The sequence below is a fragment of the Leopardus geoffroyi genome, chromosome A2, assembly GCF_018350155.1.
Source record: "Leopardus geoffroyi isolate Oge1 chromosome A2, O.geoffroyi_Oge1_pat1.0, whole genome shotgun sequence".
In the NCBI taxonomy this organism is placed as follows: Eukaryota; Metazoa; Chordata; class Mammalia; order Carnivora; family Felidae; genus Leopardus; species Leopardus geoffroyi.
The window spans coordinates 12838071-12855295 of record NC_059331.1 but is presented as its reverse complement, the minus strand read 5'-3'; the positions used below and the strand labels follow the sequence as shown (position 1 = coordinate 12855295).

Sequence of the window (17225 nt, the reverse complement as noted above, 5' to 3'; positions counted from 1 at the left end):
GTCAAGGGGGCGGGGCCGGACTTCGACCCACCCCCAGGAGGACCCCAGGGGTTCAGGGGCCCTGGCGCTACTAGGGAGGGCCCAGGCGGACGCCAAGGGGTTGGACCAACGGGAGGTTCTAGGATCTGCAGCGGATATTTCCCTAGTCTCCAAAACGGCTCCAGACGGCCACTTCTGAGCCTCACCTCCCCTAGACTCTTGTCCCTCAAACCCCAGGTCCCTGCCCCCTGCCCTCTCCAGTCCCTCTTCTGAGTCGCTTCCCGGGACCTTCTCTCCCTTCCGAGATGTAACCCCTCCAACCAAGAATCCTGGAAAGCCCAAAACAGGGACCTAGGACCCCTGCCCTCACCCCAAAAAACCAGCCAGCACCTCCACATTCCCAGGCAGCCCAGAAACAAATGGTCCTCTCTAACCATCCAGACCCTCTCCTCCAGCAGGGCTTCCAAGGGCAGAAAATTCCACTCTAGTCGGTCCCACGGAAAGTCCTTGCTCATGTCTAACTCCAGTCCTTCTTGCTTCCTGTACTTGCTAAAACCTCCTCTAGCTCGCACCCAGCCAGATTCTCCCTGGGAGGTCCAGAGGCCCGGGGCTGGGTGTGTGGTGCCTGGCTTTTACAGAACCTTGGTATCCTCTTAAATGTTGCATGATCTCCAAGCTCTCCCCAACCCCCCACCCAAGGTGTCCCCTCAGATGTAATCTGGAGAAGGGATACCCTTTCCCATGGCCCTTTCCAGCGAGGGGAGGGGAGAGGGCAGAGGGCAGTTCTCCTGCCCCGCAGCCCTCGGAGGCCCAGCCACGTGCCCTGGTGTCCAGCTCTGGGCCCAGGGCCCAGGGCCCAGGGCCCAGGGCAGGGCAGAAGATAAGGCCTACAACTGGACCTGCGGGACTCCAAGGTAAAAGGTCACCGTAGGAAGGGCTTTTCCAGCTGGTTAAATGTTAACAGGCCCAGAGCTAGAGGCTCAGGCTTCCCCAGCCCAGGGCTGCCTGGGCAGGAGTCGGGGTGGGGGCACGACAAAGAAAGGGTGCTTAATAAATGTTGGTCGGCCCAACGGGTTGGGGGGGGGCGGTGGGGTGGGGAGAGGAAGCCAGGGATGGGTGGGGGGAGTCTGTAAGCCAGCCGCAACTGAGAGGCTCCAGGGAGCCTGGAAGAGACATCTGCAGTCCAGCCGGTGGCCTGGCCAAGCCCTTTATGTGAAGCACAGAAAAGGAAATTAAAGAGGAAAAGGGGCAGGCCGCAGTAGGGATGGTGGGCATTCCTGCTGCCTCCCGCCTCCCGCCTAGCTGGGCGGGTGGGTGCCCTGCCCCCAGAGGCCTAAAATTCTGGAGGGGGCCCCTGACCTCGCGTCCCCGCAGGCCGCAGACCACAACATCCCTTGGCCCTGGAGATTCCCAGCACCAGGTGTTAGCTCAAGCTGAGAAAGGGTGGGGTGGGGGTCGGACGCGGCGACTTTCTGGAAGAGGAAGCAAACACAATCCATCAAGCAACTGTGCAAAGAAATGCCCCAGGGTGTGTGTGTGTGTGTGTGTGTGTGTGTGTGTGTGTGTGTGTGTGCTGCGCAGGGGCGTGCCCCCCGGGTGCAATTGGCCCCCCATTATTGCTTCTGCGGGGAATGGAGGGGTAAGGTTCTGAGGGGCTCCTCGAGGGCGGTTGAGCGACGCATCGTCCAAGGCCGGAGGTGGAGGGGAGGGCTTTGGAGAGACATCTTGGCGAGGCTGCGGAAGGGCAGAGGGCAGCGGCGGCCCAGCCTCCTGCCGCGGCCCGGCAGGGGTTAAGGCTGGAGTCGGGCGAGGGCGGGGGTAGGGGGAGAAGGAGGGGGGGGAGGGTCAGGCCGAGCGGCCCCGTGCTCCGCCCTCGCCCCTCCCGCCTGCCCGGGCGCCGGGCGCCGAGCGAGGCCACCCATGCCCTTATAAGGGTGGCCGTCGCCGGGGCAACGAGCGCCCGCCCCCAGCCCGCGGCGCGCGCCCCTGCCCCCGCCCCCGCCCCCCGCCCGCCCCGCGAATGGAACGTTGTGTGTCAAACCGGCCGCAGCGCGAGGCCGGCGCGCGGGGTCGGCGGCGGCGGCGAGAGCGAGGCTCGGGCCCAGGCGCAGGCCCAGGCCGGGCAGGCGCGGCCGCAGAGGGGGCGGCAGCTTCGGGAAGCGCCGGACCGCAGCCTTGCAGGCCCCGAGCGGCCGCCTGGGGACCCGGGGAGGCCAGGGGGCGCGGCGACCGGCCCCGGCGCGCGCCAGCCGCCCCTCCCCCGCGCAGCGGGCGGCCGCGTAACTTGCGGCCAAACTTTCCCCCCGGCCTCCCGCGCTCAGATGGCGGGCCGCTAAGTTGGCCGCAGCCCCCAGCCAAGCGGCGGCCAGGCCAGAGGGCGCCCCCTGCGCAGCCTGGGCCGGGCCATGGCCCGCGCGCCCCCGCCGGGGCCCCAGGGCGGCGGGGCGCGAGTCCCCGGGGCCCCCGGCTCGCGCCTCTAGTGCGCCCCCCCTCGGCCCCAGGCCCGGCCCCGCGCACGCGTGGGAAAGTTGGCCTGGAACCGGCCCGACCAGTTCTGCCTGGGCGCGCGGACCGGCCGCAGGAAGTTGGTGCAAAACTTTTTTGGGGGGTGCAGCCGGTGCCCCCCGCGCGCCGGGCCCGGATGCGTGCTGGGTAGGGTCCCCCCGGGCCGAGAGGGGTGCCCGGAGGGAGGAGCACGGAGGGGGCGCCCCGGCCCCGCTGCCCTGGGGCTATGGCCATGGTGACCGGCGGCTGGGGCGGCCCCGGCAGCGGCGGCGGCGACACGAACGGCGTGGATAAGGCGGGCGGCTACCCGCGCGCGGCCGAGGAAGACTCGGCCTCACCTCCCGGCGCCGCCAGCGACGCTGAGCCGGGCGACGAAGAGCGGCCAGGGCTGCAGGTGGACTGCGTGGTGTGCGGGGACAAGTCGAGCGGCAAGCACTACGGCGTCTTCACCTGCGAGGGCTGCAAGAGCTTCTTCAAGCGGAGCATCCGCCGCAACCTCAGCTACACCTGCCGGTGAGCCCCCTATCAGCGCACCGCCGCTGTGCACCCGGCCCCGGCTTGAGCCGGGCCTCTGACCTGCTCGGTCACCTTGGGCCTGGCGCTGACCTTCCCTGGGCCTCCACTCCCCCTCTGAGATAGGGGCACAGCCCCCTCTCCCCACCTCCATTCCATTCCTGGGATTGTGTATACAGTCGGCGCTGTATCGATGCAGGTCCCCCCCGTCAGGTGGTCCCTTGCGGCTTCCGCCTCAGTTCATTGCTCCTTCTCCCTCCCTCCCTTTTCTCCGGAGAGGGGTGATCTCCGCGCGGGGAGGGGTTGGGGGTGCTGTCAGGGGTGGGGCCCTAACCCCAGGGCATCCCTTCTCTTGGGGATCTCGGTGCGCAGGGGACCCTCGGGAATCGAACGTGGAACTTGGACTGTGGAGCTCGCAGCGTCCAGGGGCCATTGTCTGCGGCCGCGCGGATCGATACGGCGCGCCCTTGGGGTCAAATATCACTTCCAAAGTCGCCCTGGCCACCGAGGCGGCAGCGGCGGCGGGAGCGAGGCCGGGGTGGCACAGGGCGGCCTCTTTCGCATGAGGAGCCCTGCTGTGGGGAGAGATGGGCTTGTCCATCCGGGGGGGACTCTCCCCACCCTGCGCTCACCCTGGGCCTTGGGTCACCGGAAACCGCCGCTGCAGGGCTGGGAGGGCGGCGGGATTTGACCACACCTCGGCTGCTCCAGCCCTCCCCCCACCAGGAGTGGGTGCAGACCTGGGGCTGCTGGAAAATCCCTGAAACTTCAGTCGTCTCTGACAGGGTGGGGGTGAATGTTTCCAAGAAGGAGCCCTGGGCTGTCCTGGGTTGGAGTCCCCGCTGACAGGGTGTGGCCTTGCTAGTTTCTTTGGTTGGCGCTGAGGTTGGGTGTCTAGCCCAGGGCCCTCTTCCTATGGCTCTTCCATGAGTGCCCTTTTGCTCCATTGACAGGCTCCTACTCTGCTTCCCAGCATGAACATGCATAGGCTCTGCCGAGCCAGTATGGAGAGTCCCATTTTCCAGATGTGCAAAACTGAGGCCCACAGAGGTCCTGGCACTGCCCTGGCAGGGGAGGGCACTGGCAGGGGAGAGACCCTGCCCCATTTGGGGCTTAGCAAGGGGAACTGGGGTTGGGAAGAGGGTAGGAAGGAGCTGAATCCTGGTCAGGGTGTCCCCAGGGAGAGAGCAGCCGATGGAGGGCTTGTTGGTGAGGCCGAAGGGCGGGGCCCCAGGTCCCAGAGGCTGGAGTTTGGCCCCAGGTCTGCGGTCAGGGCCTTGTCTGGGGTAGCTCTGTGTGTGTGTGTGTGTGTGTGTGTGTGTGTGTGTGTGTGTGAGAGAGAGAGAGAGAGAGAGAGCTGGCTTACTCCCTCCTCCAGTGCTAACTGGGCCACCAGACTTTGGCCTCATTCTTGTTGCTGGAATAACTGCCTGATCTCTGGCCAGGTCTTTGGGGAGGGCAAGGGAGGAGCTTAGGTGGTTTTAGGGTCCCAGGGGCTCTCTGAGGGTGGGAGCGGGGAGCACCAAGACAGGGGAGGGTGGAGTTGTTTGGGGCTGGCAGGTTCTTCAAAGCTCTGCACTGCGTGGCCTGGTGAAGTCACTGCTCCTCTCTGAGCCTCAGATAGATTCAGCAAGGTTCCCTCAGGGCCTCGCCTGGGTGATTTGATGCCAGTCCCCCAAAGAGACCCCAGCTCCAATCCCAGCTCTCTTCCAGCCTGGAGGAGACACAGTGAGACACAGACGCTCTCTGCCTGTGGAGTCTGGGCTGGGCCAGAGGGAGGGGATGGGTCTGAAGTCCCAGGACGGAGCAAGGGGCTCTGCCCGAGGTTCAGGGAGGGCTGCCTGGAGGAGGCCCGTGGAAGGTGAACCTTGAAGCAGGAGGGGCTTGGCAGGTAGAGGAGGTGAAGGGCACTCCCGCAGAGAGCATGGCCCAGACACACACTCAGTGGCAGGTTAGGGGAGCAGCATTGTAGGTGGAGACCACCCAGGCATGGGAGAAGTTAGAGCTGAGTGGATCTGAAGTGCTGGACTGAGGGTGACAGGGAACCAAGGAGAGTTATGTGGGCAAGGGAGGGCAGTGATCAAATTGGACCAAAGGCCAGAAGCCCAGGGAGGAGGCTGAGCGGGGTCATGGGGTTGGGCAGAGCCTGTGCTCTTTAAGGGGGGATAACAGGTGGAACTTACCGTTGCCCCGTCTGGAGGGACAGGAGGTCTGTCCCAACCCCACAGCTGGGGAAGTTGAGGCAGAAGCTTCAGGACCTCCCCTGAGGTCAGGGGCCCTGAGCTGGGCCCCTGCCTGCCTGCCCTAGGCCTAGCTGTTTCCACCCGGCTGCCCAGGACCCTCCCACTGCCTGCCTGCTGGGCTTTGTTCTGGTTCTGCCTGAGCTCCCTCCACCCTACCAGGGCCTCTTCCTGGGGGCTCAGGCCAGGCAGCGGACAGAGGCCCTGGCTTAGAAGCTGGTGCTTTGGGATCTGGGTCCTTGGAGACCCCCAGAGCCTCAGCTCTCCTGAGCCTGCCATTGAAGCGCCCCAGCGTGAGCTTGGGTCCTGATGCCCTCCCCAAAGGCCCCCCAGATTCCCCCAGACACAGTGCATCCCACGTAGAGTGGGCATCGGGCCTCCCATTTCCAGATGAGGCAACTGAGGTTCGGCGGAGAAGTTGCCGCCCCATGGTTCGGGCTGCGTGTCTTTAGCTGAGATGTGTTTGCTCTTCAACTCGGTTGAACGTTTGTTTCACTCTGTGACTGTCGCTGGGTATCCTCTTGGTGCCCAGATGGGACGCTAGGGGTGTCTGCCCCAGGTCTGGGCCTTGGAGAGCCCTGAGTCCGGGATAGAGAGACACAGAAGGAGCGCAGGGGCTGGGGGCCAAGGGGAGGAAGTGCTGGGGAAATTTGAAAAACAAGGGCCTGAACCTTCCTGCTCGGGACTGACCCTGGATGGGGAGCTCATGGTCTTGCAAGGCGGGGGCCACCTTCCCCTCCCTGGAACCGGCAGTTATCCCTGAGGGCCACCCAGAAGAAGCTTCTCAGGCTCAGCTGGGAGTTGGAAGGTCTTCCCAGAGGAGGTGTGGGGTCTTCAAGGGAAGAGAGGAGTTCATTCGTTCGTTCGTTCGTTCGTTCACTCATTCATTTATTCATTGATGGTGGTCTTGTGCAGGGTGATAATACTGGGGCCCTACTGTGCCCATACAGGATCGGCCCTGGCCTGGCCCCTAGTCTCTTAGTTAACTCACAAAGCCCGGCTCCCTGTCCGCGTACCTTTGCCGTTCTGACATTGCCTTTGGGACAAAGACCCCACCCCTTGGGCCAGCAATGAGCAAGTACTATGAAACTGGGCTTTGGTATTTTTACATTTCCAACCTTTTGCTCTTGGGCACTCTCTGCCTGGAGTCGCCTCTCCGTTCTGGGGAACTAACTTCTGGGCAGCCTTCACAACCCCGTGCCAACACACCCTCCCGAGCGGGCCATTCTCCTTTGCCATAGACTCCATTCGTCACCACCTGCTCCCAGCTGCCCTTCTCCCCTTTGCAGGCTTAGCACCCTGTGCCCCTTTGGGGATACCTGCGCAGCCTGGGGTAGGGGGGCACTGGTATTTCTGGGGCGTAGCCCTCCACGGCGGCTTACGGGGTGGCTCAGGGAGCAGGATGTGGGTGTCACGGCGACCCTCCCGCCTGCCTGTAGGTCTAACCGTGACTGCCAGATTGACCAGCATCACCGGAACCAGTGCCAATACTGTCGCCTGAAAAAGTGCTTCCGGGTGGGCATGAGGAAGGAGGGTGAGTACCCGCTGGTGTGGGACAGGCAGAGGGTGAACCAGCAGCCCTCCCCTCTCTTCCCTCTCTCGGGGGCCTGGGAGCCATGGAGGGTGGGGTCTGGCGCCCGTTAACCTTGTTACCACCGATCCCAAGATCCCGTGGGCCTCAGTCTGGCCCCGGGGCTGGAGGAATCCGATTACCCGTGGTCACCTGGCGGCCGCGGCGGAACTGGGGACGCGAGGGACACCCTGATTCAGGCCCATGTTAGGACTGTTCTGCTCCCCAGCTCCTCTTCTCCAGGCCTCCTGGCCTCGGAGTCACATTCCTTGGTCCTGACACCTTGGTGGCTCCTTTGCCCCCTAGGTGGCCAACGCATTCCGAATAAGGATGTGTTGTTTGTTTTGTTCTGTGTTGTTTTGTTTTGTTTTGATTGCTTTCCTCCATCCTCCACTCCTGGCTTTGTGTTTGCCCAAGGCAGGAACTCGCCGATTAAGGCAAAGGGCAGCTTACCCTTCCACCTGACCCCGGGCACTGGGAGCCAGAGGGAGGCTCAGCCCCTTGTTTCTGCCCTGGGGACTTGAGTGGACATGTGCCAGGCAGCTGGGTCCAGACCTGGACCAAGCACTCTTAGAATTCAGTTGGAATCCAGAGACTTCCACATGGAGCCTGGTGGGCTTGGGAGCTAAATCTGGCTCATTGGACCAGAATCCCATGCTGGGCTTCCTGTCTTGGCCCCGGACTCTCATGGGCCAGTTTGGCAATTCTCCCCTGCATCTTGAATCTCTCCTGCTCTAAAGTTGGTTTCTTCTCTGATGGCCTCTGTGCAAGAAGCTGGCAATGGCTGCTCAGTCTTTCCCTTAAAACTGATTACTCTCTTTGGTCCTGCTAAATTTGGAGACGGTTTGCACCACCCCCACAACCTGGATTTTGCCTCCACTCGTTCATTTGACCTAAACTGCTGATACACCTCAGATCTCCAAAGTCTCAGGAGTGGGAAGTAATCATAATCCCAGCTCATGCCCCAAGCACAGTCCTATCTCAGGGCCTTTGCACAGGCTGTGCCTTCTGCCTGGAGCACCCCAGATGCCTGCATGGCTTCCTTATTGCTTTTAAGATTTGCTCAAAGGACACCTCCTCAGAGAAGCCCTCCTGATTACTCTTCACCGGCCCCCTTTATTTTGCACCATCTGCCTTGCTCTGTAATTTACTTGCTCTCCCACCAGAATACATATCTACTCTTTGAGGGCAGGGACTTCTGTCTGTCTTGTTTTCTGACATATTCCCAGGGCCTAGAACACAGAGGGTACTTAATAAACGTTTTTTTGGCTTGAATTACTACCCGTTTAGCCCTTACTATATGCCTAGTGCTGTTCTAAGCAAGTTAGGTAGATTCTCATTAATTTAGTGATTGGTGTCATCACCCGTATTACCACCTGCATCGTACAGATGGGGAAACTGAGCACAGAGAGCAGAGAAGTGAGGCTGTTCGCTAGGGTCAGAGCAGTAGAGTTGGGTTGAGACTCGAACCCATGCAGTGTGGGCTGAATGAAGAGGAAGGGCTGGGGAAGGGGTTCTCAGGAAGTAGGAACAGTAAGTGCAAAGGCTCTGAGGTAGGAACAAGGCTGGGTGATGGATGAATGCTGGAGGTAGGGTTTAGAACTGAGCGAGCAAAGAGGGAAGGAACAGGTCACTCCCTGGGGGCCAGGATGTTGAGCTGGGATTCACTCTCTGGCCTTATCCAGCTACACCCTTATGATCGTGGATCCTGAGACTTAGAAATCACGTGGAGCCTCCAGCCTAAGCCCTCACTTCCCAGCTCAGCTCTACTAGCCCCTGGCTCCCACCCACATTCTATTCCCCACTCATTCCATGGCTGGTTGACCAGGAGTTCATGGAGAGGAGACAGGGCATGCCAGCTCATTAAAAGATCATTACCTAGTTTCTGTCTGGCCCTCAGCTCAGTCTGCCCCTCCGTCCCACCCGTCCTGGCACAGGTCAGGTGAGCATGTGGCCACCCTGCCTCCTCTTTGTGCCTCAGTTTCCTTCTTCCCATCTACCTGAATCTTGGGGACACTGACTGAAGCCAGCAGTGGCTTCTCCCCTCTTAATGGGCAAGATAGTAATTTAATGTTTCTTGAGCACCTACTATGTAGGGTAGGACTCCACTCCTGGGGTCACTGCAGACCAAGGAGACCTGCCCTAGGGAGCTAGGACCTGGGGGTGGGGGTGGGGTTGGGAGCTAGAGAAAAGATCCCATCTCCATAGGAGAGATCACTTGCTTAAGGATAGGCTGGCCAGGAGCCCTGAGTAGTGTGAAGGTGACCCCTCTCTGGCCCCATTATCAGTTCCAGACTCCCATGATTGACAGATGGGGACATGATGGATGGATCAAGCCTCCATGGCTGCTGAGTGGAGCTCACACCGTCCAGAGGGAGGGGGCCAGGCATGAATTAGTCTTTATCTAATGGTCCCATCCCAACCCCCGCCCCATGCTCCTCTGCAAGAAGTGGGGGTGGGAGCGGTGGCTGGACCAGGGCTTAGGCTAAGGGCACAGGGCAGAGCAGGGTGGGGCCTGCAGGACCCAGGACGGGGGGGGGGGGGGGGTCCCCGGTCTCCCAATAAACTGTGCACCCATGGGGTGGGGGGGTGGGGTTGGAGGTCCAGGGAGAGCCTGGGTGTGGGGAGCCTTTGAGGGGAGGGGTTGAGTGACCCTCTGATGACTTTATCTTTCCCCCTCTTTTCCTCCCCCCCCTCCCCCCCCCATGACTCTGGATACCCACTTTCCCTCTTGTTCCTTCCCTCCCTCTCCTCCCTCTTCCTGCCACCTCCCTCTTCCCTCTCTGGCCTCTCAATGTCCCTCAATCCCTTTCCCGTACCCTTTGTCGCCATTCCACCTCCCGGATCCCCCTCCCCCCTCCCCTCCCGGTTCCCTGCGGCGGCGGCGGCGTGGGGGCACCTATCTCTCCTCCCTCTGCTCCTGTCCCCTTCCCTTCCCTCCTTCCCATCTCCATTCAATCCCCGCAGCCGTGCAGCGCGGCCGCATCCCGCACTCCCTGCCCGGCGCCGTGGCCGCCTCCTCCGGCAGCCCCCCGGGCTCGGCGCTGGCGGCGGCGGCGGGCGGAGACCTTTTCCCCGGACAGCCGGTGTCGGAGCTGATCGCGCAGCTGCTGCGCGCCGAGCCCTACCCCGCGGCGGCCGGGCGCTTCGGCGCGGGCGCGGCGGGCGCGTTCGGCGCCGGGGGCGGCGCGGCGGGCGCCGTGCTGGGCATCGACAACGTGTGCGAGCTGGCGGCGCGGCTGCTCTTCAGCACCGTGGAGTGGGCGCGCCACGCGCCCTTCTTCCCCGAGCTGCCCGTGGCCGACCAGGTGGCGCTGCTGCGCCTCAGCTGGAGCGAGCTCTTCGTGCTGAACGCGGCGCAGGCTGCGCTGCCCCTGCACACGGCGCCGCTGCTGGCCGCCGCCGGTCTGCACGCCGCGCCCATGGCCGCCGAGCGCGCCGTGGCCTTCATGGACCAGGTGCGCGCCTTCCAGGAGCAGGTGGACAAGCTGGGCCGCCTGCAGGTCGACTCGGCCGAGTACGGCTGCCTCAAGGCCATCGCGCTCTTCACGCCCGGTGAGACGCGCTCCGATGCGCTCCGGCTCGAGCAGGCGGTCTCCGAGGCCGCGGGAGGGTGGGGGGCGACCCGGACCCTGACCCCGGCCCCCATAGCCCTCCACTCCCTGACCCTCGGGCTGCCGGACCTGGCGCCCTGCACATGCCTGAGCTTTGATGGGGGACAGTGGAGGAGGTGATGCAGGCAGGGTGGCCCCCTGATGCCCCCACCCCCCCTGATCCCAGGTCTCCCTAAGAACCCAGAGCTGGGCCTGGACCCGTGACTCAAGTCCCCACAGCCTCTCTCCCTGATTCCCAGGCTCCCTGAGACTCCCACCTTCCACCCCCTCATCAAGGTGCTTTTCGTGCTGAGGGCAGAATGAGAGGTGGGGGGGATTCAGGAGGCAGGTCCCCGACATCTGGTTCTGGCCCGAAGTCCCTGATCTTTGTCCTCCCCAACTCCTGACCCTCTTGTGCCCCAACTCCTGACCTTGTTCTTCCCTCTTACTGCGCAGCTGTGGAGGGCTGCCTGGCAGGGATACCCTGACAACTGGTTCTGGCCTCCCCTGGGCTTTCCACTCCTCGATTCCTGGGCCCCTAGACTTCTGACCCAGGGCTCCCAAACTGCCCCCGAGGCGGCCTCCCGGCAGGCAGCCTGGTCGTCTTGGATTGCCTTGGGATTAGGCAGGGGCTGGTTTTGGAGTCCCTCCCACTGTGGGCGGGGCTAGGGCGGGGCTGTTCCAATACCTTCCTAGTCATTAGTTAACTGGCTTAGTAAAGTCCTACCTTAGTCCAAAGACTGGTGGCATAGCTGGCTCTGCTCTCTGGAAGGTTCCGGATCCCGCTAGGTGTCTTCATGGGGTCAGGAATGCAAGAACCAGACCCAGACCATTCTGAGAGGTGGCTTTCATTTGATAAATATGGCTTTGCCCCTCTTTCCCCCAGAATACTCTTTTTCTGCCCCATCCTTCACGGGGTTCCAATTTAGATGCTGTCACATTCACTGACACCCCAGGCCCCCCTGTCCGAATATTCTCTCTGGGCTTTGCCCTCTTTCCCGACTCCCCTCCCCAGCTTCTCTTCCCCTTGAGCCCGATTAGAACTTGTCACCCTGCCAAAGGCCTGTCTGAGCTTCTCTATCCTTTCTTGACACATCACTGCCCACCCTCCTGTGTTATTGTCCCCAGTTGAGGCCACCTCAGTCTCTCTTGAGGACTGACACTGCCTGAGATATCCTATTTGTGCCTCAGGCCCTCTGTTTCCCACCTCCTGAGTGCCCCCCTCCCTCCACACCCAGAGCCCTGAGTGGTACCCCCCAGTCACCCCCTGGAGCCTTGCATTTTCCTGCCACTTCCCACCCATCTGACCTTGCCCATGTCTCCCCAGATGCCTGCGGCCTCTCGGACCCAGCACACGTGGAAAGCCTGCAGGAGAAGGCGCAGGTGGCCCTCACCGAGTACGTGCGGGCCCAGTACCCGTCCCAGCCGCAGCGTTTTGGGCGTCTGCTGCTGCGGCTCCCCGCCCTGCGTGCTGTCCCCGCCTCCCTCATCTCCCAGTTGTTTTTCATGCGCCTGGTGGGCAAGACGCCCATCGAGACGCTGATCCGAGACATGCTGCTGTCAGGAAGTACCTTCAACTGGCCTTATGGCTCAGGCCAGTGACTTCACGGGGCCCGGTGCGCCGTGGCTGGGTCTGCAGACCTCAAGGGATACGGATGCTTCGGCCTCGGGCGGGGCCCCCCAGCGGAGGACCCTGGCTTCTCTTCTCAGACTCCTATTTTTTAAAGACTGTGAAATGTTTGTCTTCTCTGTTTTTTAAATGATCATGAAACCAAAAAGAGAGTGCTTGTCCAGGCGCCAGCCCCGGCCTCCTCAGAACTCCTGGCCAAAATAAGAAGGGGAGGGACTGAGGGCTCCCCTCCTGGGACAGCCTGTAGCTCAGCGCCCCAAGCACGAACTTTTGGGATGGTGGGGGTTGGCTTCCCTGGTGTGATGGACAAAGGCCTGGTGGCTGGACTAGCTGGGCGGCCGCAGCCGGGCAGGGGTAGTATCTATCAGGCAGACCCTCTGGACACGTAATCCACGTTGGACACTACATGATGAATGAGTCAAGGCCAATAATAAAGCTATTTCCTAACTGCACGGCCTCCATCATCTATCTTCCCGAGGGGAGGGGAGAATGGGGGGCGGCCTACCATGGCCACCTGCTCCCAGCCTCCTGGAACACCCACAGCCTAACGACAGCCCTACTTGCTGTTTGTTTGTTTGTTTTGTACGGTTTTGTGGGAAACAAGCCGGGGGCGGGGAGGGGACCCCCGTGGTCAGCTAGTGAGTCCGTAGGAGCTGAGTACTAAATACTGCAGATGGCTCGGGTTCAGATTCAGGCCCTGGCCTATGAAGGTAAGCCTCATAGATTCACACACGCCCTGGACCAAACACCTTACTGTTAACCTTTGGTCAGCCTTTAATCATGGTGTCTGAGCCCTGGTGTCCTCTGGAGAAATATTCGGGGTGGTTCTGCCACCTGATCTCAGCCTAGACAGTGCCCTCCACCCCCCTAGCCACAGCAGTTGGTTCAGGGAGGGCACGGGGCCCAGAACCGGCCACTGAGACTTGATGGCGGGATTTGGAAGCTGTGACTGAAAGCAGAGACAAAAGAGGAAGACCAACTTCCCAGGATGCCTTTGAAGCCCCTGGATCAAGCCATTCCTGAAACCTTTCGGTGCATCCGTTCCACGATCTGAGATTTACTCTTTGGGGCCTGAGTCAGTCTGAGTTTGGTTTCTTCTCACATGTAACTAAAAAACTGTTTCAGAGATTGGCATTTGGAAGGTGGGACAGCTAAGGACAAACTGAAACGTGGACTTAGGTCGATGTGGGGAGAGGCAAGGCACCATGGACCTTGCCATCCTGGTCTCAGAAGTTTGTGGCCCGGCCCTGGTGGCAAAGGCGCCCGTGGGATTGACTGCCGGGACTGTGGCTCGAGGGGTGGGTAGTTAGGGCCTAGATGGCGGAGGCAGGAGGGTGGCACTCTTGGCCCTGCTGAGGTCTTGTCGGGAAGACAAAGATGCCCCTGTGAAAACGGGGAAGAACTCTGGTCTTGCCCCACAGGCTGGGCCTGTGCTCAGCCCTTAAACCTCCAAAATGCTCCCCGTTAGCACCCAGCCTCCTTTACGTCCATATTGTTGGAGGCCTGGGAAGTTGAATCCGTCTCCTGTGGAATAAAGGAGGGTCTCGTGGGTATGCTCTGCCCTCCGACGGGACTAAAGTAGGTACGGGATGGAGAGGATACTGGGCTCCCATCAGAGGGTGGGCTGTTTCGGCCCCGAGTCAGCATCTCCCATGATGTCCTGCAGGTGAGCGAATGTCACTCCCGTTGGGCTGGACAGCGATGCTCTGTTAGATTCACAGGACATCTGAGAACTGAGCAGGACCATTCTGTCCGTCCTGCTCTCCAGTCCCTGGGCCAGAGACCTGGATGTCTGTCTCGGCCTGACTGCAGAACTCCTACTCCTCCTACAAAACCCTACCCATATGGCCCTTGAAGACGACATCTTGAGGCTCTGGTTAAGACTGTCATCCAGCCTCTTACCACACCGGGCCCAGGCCCATGGTCTCTGAGCGTAGAGACTCCATGACTACTGGTTCTGGGACTGAGGACTCGGCGACTGAGTGGCTGACCCTGCCTTCCCTGCCTGTAGTATGCCTCCCTGATCGTCCCCATCCCCCTTGCTCCCCTGGCACCCCAGCCCTCACCCACCCTACTCAGGGCCCGGCATGGGGTGGGCACCCTGCGACTCTCTCCCAGAGCCAGGCACAAGAGCTGTACTCACACAGTGCCTGGCATCAGTCACTGCCCGGCCTACAGTGCCCCGGTAGAAGCTGAGATTTTTAAGGGCTCATGTATCCGGGGTGGCCTCGGGGACTCCAGCAGGGCTCCTGGGCTGAGTCCGCCCCCTTCAGGAGGTCCCCGGTACTGCACCACATGAATTTTGTATCATGCCCACGGAGCAAGACTAGGGAAGGTCCTCTGCTAGTCCTGCCTCTGTTACTGGACCTGCCGAGACTTGTGGCTCCTGGGGCTCCCCTAGACCGGGCCTGGCTGAGCAGGTGATGCCGGATGTCAGCCCCTCAGCTTCCCACCAGAAGACCACATGCGGTTCTTGGAGGAGAGGGAGCTCTCCGGACAGACAAGGGTTCACAGCCTGCCTGGACAAGTCTCTTTTCCAGAACCTTGAGTTTTTAACTCTGGAAAATGGAATAACGATTGTTTTGGTGACAACTGAGTGAAATCAGGAATGTTAAACGGCTGCACACAGTAGGCATTTAATAAATGTTTATTACACTGGGATGGAAACGAGGAAAGACCTGCTTCCAGGGGATGGGCTGAGATCTGGGCTCAGGGCCTGGGGCCCCAGAGGAGGTTCTGGGAAGGCTTCCTGGAAGAGGGGGCCATCAGAGCTAGGTCTCAAGGGCTGAGGCATTTGCAAAAGCTACCCCAGGGAGGGGTAGCAGCAGGAGCTAAGGCCAGGAGGTAGGAAGAGAGGCAAGGGCAGGGCGGGCCCCCCACCCCGATGTGTCCCTCTGCCTGTCTGCCGGGGCGCTCAGAAGTACACGGAACTCTTCTGGTCTCCTTGCTCATCAAATTTCTGGATCTGTATCTTGAGGTGCCTTAGTTTGCCCTTCAGGTAGTGGCAACGAGCCTGCTTGTCCAGGAAGCTGGGGTCCTGGGCAGGGCAAGAGCCAGGAAAGTCCTTGTAGCAGTCTGGCTTATGGCCCCCAGCTGCTCAACCCTCTGCCTTTTCCTCTCTGAGCCTTAGTTTTCTTTCCTTGAAACTGGGCACACTGAGCCTCATGGGAACGTCATGGGTGCAAAGCCCAGGCTGTGGGATTCAGGAGGCATGACTCACCGTCTGTTTCTTCTTAAATTCCCTCCAGACTCGGGCGGCAAGTTGGGCCTCCTTCTGCAAGTGGAAAGGGGAGGGGTGGGGTGGGGTGGCTCACAGAATGCTGAACCCAAGGAGGGATGGGGAAACTGACGCTCAGATGGGCAAAGTGACCCGTCTAGTGAGGACTTCAAGGGCTGACTTTGGCCCCCGTGCTGTGGTGCCCACCCAGCCTAGAGGAGAAAGAGGCCCAGGGACCTGGACCCAGGGGGTGTCCCAGAGGCCAGGGTCCATCACCGGGAAGGGCTGTGGGGCGGGGGTTTCTCCCGCCGCTGACCTGGCTTCGGGGCCTTGGCAATGAGTTCAGCAAGGTCTCCAGCTGTCGGAGTTTTGTCCGTGCACAGCCCACCTCTTGCTGGAGCTCCAAGAACTCTGTGTACTGGTCCTGGAAGACTGCAACATAGCGGCTCCGTTCCCTCTCACTCCTCACTTGTGGGTACTTACTGCGGGGTTCAAGTGGGTCAGAGTATGAGTGTGAAGAACCCGTCCCACTCCCCCAATCCGTTTAATTTGTTTTCCTTTGCCCATGTTGGGCTCCCTGCCCCCCACACCCCTTTTCTTTTCTCTTCTTACTATCTGGTAAACTTTTATCCACTTGTCAAAGCCCCAGCCTCAGTGCACCTTCCCTGTTCCCCGGCATCAGGAACAACGTGGGGGACACTCACAGCTCATAGTCGGGCACTGGGTGGGGCCTTGGCCTACGCCCCCCAGGGATGGCTTCAATAGGCTTCTTGGTGCCCAAGAGGGCCCGGGAGGGCAGCTCATCCTCAAACACAATCTTCTTGGGTCTGGCCCTGTGGGCTCCTGGTTGAGGCTCGCACAGAGCGCGGGGAGGGCTGGTTTCCTGGACTGGAGGCACCAGTCGCTGCAGGTGCCGCAGGAATCATGGTTTGGAGTTAACCAGGGTATGGGGAAGCCGGAATCCCTCAAACGGCGGGGAAGGAATCTTTTGCCTAGGTTCGGCCTGGGAGCCCTCCTCCCGTCCAGACTCACCGGGGGCCCAGGGCCAGGCGGGCGGGTCTGCAGATCCCCCCGACAGCCGCGGGTCTTGGGGCTCTCCCGGGTAGGCATCCGCCTCGGGGAGGCGCCGCTCGGGCGTCCCTGGGGCGGCGGGCGGGTCTTGCGAGGGACGCCGCGGCCCGCGCGTGGCGGGGGTGGTCGGCGAGCTGCCTGTGGACGCGACAGAAGGACGCGCCTGGAGGCGGGCAAGGTCGGACGACGCACCGGCAGGTGGACCGGGAGCGGCCAACTCTCCGCGGACCCGCGAGCTCGCCGGCTCCGTTGCTATTTGCATAGACGCGCTCGATTGGCTCTCAGAGCAGCCCGCCCCTGGCTGCGTAACCCGGAAAAGCACTACACCCGTGACGTCACCGCGTACCCTGAGCCGGCCAGGCTCCAGTTAACCCCCGAGAAGCCGCAGCCTCGCCCACTACGGCGCGTGAAGCCCTCGGACACCGCCCCCGAGAAGCCCCCCCCGGGACCTCCGCCCCAGCGGCAGTCCGCAGGGACCGCTCCCGTCCGGGGTCACCTGTCCCAGCGTCCGGGTCTCCGAGCCTGGGTCCGCTCCCGGAGAGGCGCCTGAGTCCCGGTTGTGCATTAACTTCTAAGGCTGGACACAACCTGAGGGGTCGCTTCACAGGGCGGGGCGGGTCCTAGCGGGATTGGGCGGGGTGGGCGGGGTGGGGGCGGGGCCCGGCGATGAGGGAAGCGGATCCTCCTTTGAATCGCAGGTTCGAGTCCAACCGAGCCGGTGACTCACCTCCGACTCTCAGTTTTTTGGCCTGAAACACCGGTGGTTTTGGCAAACTTGTACTTATCTACTTACTCAGAAATTATATTTTAAAAACTATTTCTCTAATCACTAGATTATTATTCTCTGACCCGCTGTAAGAGAAATACTGGTTTTCCTACAACTTTTGTAACTCCAGTGCTAATATGG

At 61.4% G+C, this 17225-nt stretch overlaps 2 protein-coding genes across 2 annotated transcripts; one reads left to right on the top strand and one right to left on the bottom strand.

The window, feature by feature from the left end:
- Positions 1-2015: 2015 nt before the first annotated feature.
- On the top strand, positions 2016-12482 carry NR2F6 (nuclear receptor subfamily 2 group F member 6). Its single transcript, XM_045492472.1, has 4 exons — positions 2016-2997; positions 6677-6771; positions 9775-10362; positions 11728-12482. The coding sequence occupies exons 1-4, from the start codon at positions 2711-2713 to the stop codon at positions 12000-12002; spliced, it is 1245 nt and encodes a 414-aa protein (XP_045348428.1). The 5' UTR covers positions 2016-2710; the 3' UTR covers positions 12003-12482.
- Positions 12483-14661: 2179 nt separating this feature from the next.
- Positions 14662-16948, bottom strand: OCEL1 (occludin/ELL domain containing 1). The gene is made up of 6 exons (XM_045492476.1): positions 16815-16948; positions 16280-16456; positions 15952-16151; positions 15564-15729; positions 15251-15304; positions 14662-15067 (listed from the first exon to the last, which is right to left on the bottom strand). Exons 1-6 carry the CDS (start codon positions 16881-16883, stop codon positions 14945-14947), a joined length of 789 nt encoding a protein of 262 aa, XP_045348432.1. The 5' UTR covers positions 16884-16948; the 3' UTR covers positions 14662-14944.
- Positions 16949-17225: the final 277 nt, after the last annotated feature.